This window comes from Carya illinoinensis, chromosome 11, assembly GCF_018687715.1.
Source record: "Carya illinoinensis cultivar Pawnee chromosome 11, C.illinoinensisPawnee_v1, whole genome shotgun sequence".
Taxonomy (NCBI): Eukaryota; Viridiplantae; Streptophyta; class Magnoliopsida; order Fagales; family Juglandaceae; genus Carya; species Carya illinoinensis.
In genome coordinates, this window is record NC_056762.1 from 36,551,243 (window position 1) to 36,555,249 (window position 4,007).

General features: G+C 39.3%; 1 protein-coding gene across 1 annotated transcript; it reads left to right on the plus strand.

The window, feature by feature from the left end:
• LOC122281243 lies at positions 1 to 4,007 on the plus strand. Its single transcript, XM_043092598.1, has 2 exons — positions 1 to 293; positions 2,225 to 4,007. The coding sequence occupies exons 1-2, from the start codon at positions 180 to 182 to the stop codon at positions 3,476 to 3,478; spliced, it is 1,368 nt and encodes a 455-aa protein (XP_042948532.1). The 5' UTR covers positions 1 to 179; the 3' UTR covers positions 3,479 to 4,007.

Genomic DNA, 4,007 nt, shown 5'->3' on the forward strand with positions numbered 1-4,007 from the left:
CCTTACAAATCTCAACTCATTCCCTTTCTTTGCTCCTTCATTCATCTTCCGTGAAAGAATTTTCTCGAGAAGATTGTGACCATTTTTTCTTCGGCAGAGAAAAATCCGATTTGCGACTGAAAAAAAAAAAAAGTTACTTTCAGTGAAAACTAGGTGTTTGCTGATCAAGCAAAGCGGAGATGAGAGGTGCGAATGGTGATTCGAGAGCTGTAAACAACGCTTTGGAGACTATAAGCGCTGCTGCTACTGCGATCGCGTCTGCTGACAATCGTGCTCCTCAAGACACAGTTCAGGTACAAATCTTACACAAAATTTGGACGACTTGTTTTTCTTTCAATATGGATTTATTTGTTTTTTCACGTTCGGATTGCGTTAATTTGATTGATATAATTGGAATGATGTTTAAATGTTATTTATTTATTTATTTTTTATAGTTTTAGTTGTGAGATTTGAGATCTGTTTTATTTTCCTCGATTGCTTAATTGATTTCGGTTTTTTTTTTAATGGCATAGTAATTAATGATTGTGTCGATTTTCTTTTGTTTGTTCTCATTTTTTTGGTTGAGTTTCAGTGTGATAATGAACCCAATCACGCACTGTTTGGTTGGCTTTAGGAAAAATAATGCTTTTTTTGAGGTAAAAAATTAGTCCAATTCTGCTTTAGAAAGGCAATGCAAGTATTTCCAGAAAGCGAAGTCGATGGTGTGTTAAAATTCTTTGGTTTAGTTTGAGAGGGTCGACTTTTAGATGAAAGTATGTAGCTTTGCTCTGGGTTAAATGAGTGTCCACAGCCTAAGATACCGTTTTGGTACTCTGGTACTTCGGGAATTTGATTACCTTTTTGGTGGTTTGATGTTAGAAAATATTCCTGAGCTTTTGAGTTTGTAGAGTTGTTTCTGAGTGTGAAAGAAGCACAATAATTTCTCTTTTTACTGTTGGTAAGTGGAAAAGAAAGTTTGCAGAGCATGAAATGCGTCTCTGTAGAGGCAGAATCGCTATGATGGAGGTTGTAATACATAGATGGGTTTTGAAATGTACATGGCAAAGCCGTGGATTTGGTTTGAGTTTCACTTCAGTTTAGAGCATGTATGTATAATGGGAGAAGTGGTGGGGGAGAATCATGAGCATGTATGTATAATGGGAGATAGGCTAATGTTTCTCAAGGTTTTATAAAACTGGAAATTTTGGCTGTCCTTTAATAAGGAAGGCCACTTTGTAGTTCATAGATTGGAGTACACTGTCAGATCATGAGTGTACCAAACATATATTTCTTTTTAAACATAGCTGCCTGGGGGTGTTTTTCTTTCTTTTTTCCTTTCTTTTGTTTCTTTGAAGAACTTACTGGACCTTTTGGACCGAGCTTCCCTTCCATAGATAAGAAAGAGCACTTCTTGATCTCCCTGTTAGAACATGAAAATATATCAAACTTATTTTTTAATAAATAAAGATTTATATACCAAACTTATCAAGTCCAAAAATATATTGTTACAGTTTCAACAAACTTACTGCGGTAGGGACGGGTTCCTGGATGCATGCATGAGTTCTGTTGTTGATGCTAAGAAGTGAAATTTCATGCTCATTCGAGATTGTTTTTTGTTTAAACTGTAAAATTTTACTTTTAGAGATGATAAGTTTGGTGTAGTTGCATATTCTCTTTTTAATGGCTGCTGTCATTGGAAGAAAACCAAAAGGGAGCACTCAATAATTAGAAAACTCTTTTGCCAAGTTCAAACTTTTATACCCAATACTGATGATTGTATTCAACAAGCAGCCATTTATATGTCAGATGATGTTGAGCTTTTCCCGTTTTGCTTCTATGGCATGTGGCCATAAAGCATACTGGGGAAAATTTCAAAATAGTGACTTTTCTTCTAGTCCAGAAGATACTAGTGGCTGGTGTGCTTTTGAGATATATATGTGCAATTATTTTCAACCTATGTTTTCTTTTCCTTCGTCCATGGTTCTGCTGAGATATCTTGTTCTAACATCCCTTGGTTTCATGGTTCAAAGATTAGTTGCCGATAAACAAATAAGAATTGCCTCAACAAAAAGTGATGGAATTAAACTGAGGATTTTATTGGTGTGCTCCTGTTGGATGGCTTAGTCTATGTATTTTAAGGGCTGGGCTTTACTTAGAATGTGAAATCATATTATTTTGATACAGAGGGAATCTGGTATTATTTACTTTTCTAGATTTTTTTCTCATAATATTTGGTCAAATGCAGAAGAGAAGATGGGGAAGCTGCTGGAGCATATATTGGTGTTTTGGATTTGACAGACACAGAAAGCGAATTGGGCATGCTGTGTTGGTTCCTGAAACAACACCTTCTCGAACTGATGCTTCTGGATCTGAAAATCTAATCCAAACAACTGCAGTAGCATTTCCCTTTGTTGCACCTCCGTCCTCTCCTGCATCTTTCCTCCAATCAGAACCTCCTTCTGCTACACAATCACCAGTGGGTATATTGTCTCGCACTTCTATTGCTGCAAATATGTACTCCCCAGGTGGACCTGCCTCAATTTTTGCCATAGGTCCTTATGCCCATGAAACTCAGTTAGTCTCTCCACCGGTTTTCTCAACCTTCACCACTGAACCATCAACTGCTCCTTTCACTCCGCCTCCTGAGTCTGTCCACTTGACCACACCTTCCTCACCTGAAGTTCCATTTGCTCAGCTGCTTGATCCCAACCTCCGGAATGGTGAGGCTTGTCAGAAATTCCCATTTTCATACTATGAATTCCAGTCTTATCAACTTCACCCTGGAAGCCCAGTTGGTCAGCTAATATCCCCAAGCTCTGCGATCTCAGGTTCAGGTACCTCATCTCCTTTCCCTGACCACGAATTTGCTGCTGCTGGTCAACCCATCCTTGAGTTTCGAACTGGTGACCCTCCCAAGCTTTTGAGCCTATATAAGCTGTCCGATCGCAGATCACGTCAAGGTTCTGGTTCGTTGACTCCAGATGCTGTGAGGCCCACATCTCATGATGGTTTTCTTCTCAACGGTCAGATTTCTGAAGTTTTTCCCCATTGGCATCCAGACAATGGAAGGCGGGATGACGAGGATGCTGTTAGTCGTAGGTTCTCGTTTGAGTTAACTGCTGAACATGAGGCAAGATGTGTTGATAAGAAACCATTGCCATTGGCTGAAGCCATATCAGTGTGTCTAAAAGATACAACCGCTGAAAGACAAAATCCTACTGGAGTCACTGATTGTAATGACTTCCGTGTTGGTGAAACTTCCAATTATACACCAGAGAAATCTCCTGAGGATCGGGAGGAGGCAGAGCGGCATCAGAAGCATCGGTCTATCACTCTTGGTTCTGCTAAAGATTTCAATTTTGACAATACAGAGGGAGGAGACTCTTTTAGGCCTGATGCTAGCACTGACTGGTGGGCAAACGAGAACGTTGTGGGGAAGGAGGGTGGGCCGACCAAGGATTGGTCTTTCTTCCCTATGATACAACCAGGTGTTAGCTAACTGGTATGCATCTCTCACTTGATGCCTCCATGTTCATGGAGAATTGCGAGAATTCACGGCATGGCTTTGGTGTGCGACCTGGTTGACAGCAACCTAACCCCAAAATTGTTGAATCCAATTGTAAAGAAGTATTATATTTGATTGGAGGACGAACTACATGACTGACTCAGGTAAGGAGGCTTTTTGTTGTCCCTCGCCTAAAGACAGGCATACTTTGTTAGGACCTTTTATGGATAATGTGTATTTTTTCCCCCTACTTTAGGCCGAAACAAAAGTTGATAGCTGCCTTTAGATGTCTGTGCCATCAACCTCTTCCCATGTTAAGATAAATGGCAATAGAACAGTTAATATAATAGTTGTAATACATTATCAGTGCTGTTAGTGAAGAAATTAATATGTGAAGTAAGTTTTCTTGCCATTTGAATAATGTTGTGTCAATGCCTTGCTTGAAATATTTTGTCGAGGGCTTGTATGAAATATGTTGTATCGGACATCCAGTGCCAATAAAAAAATAATAATGTTGAATCAA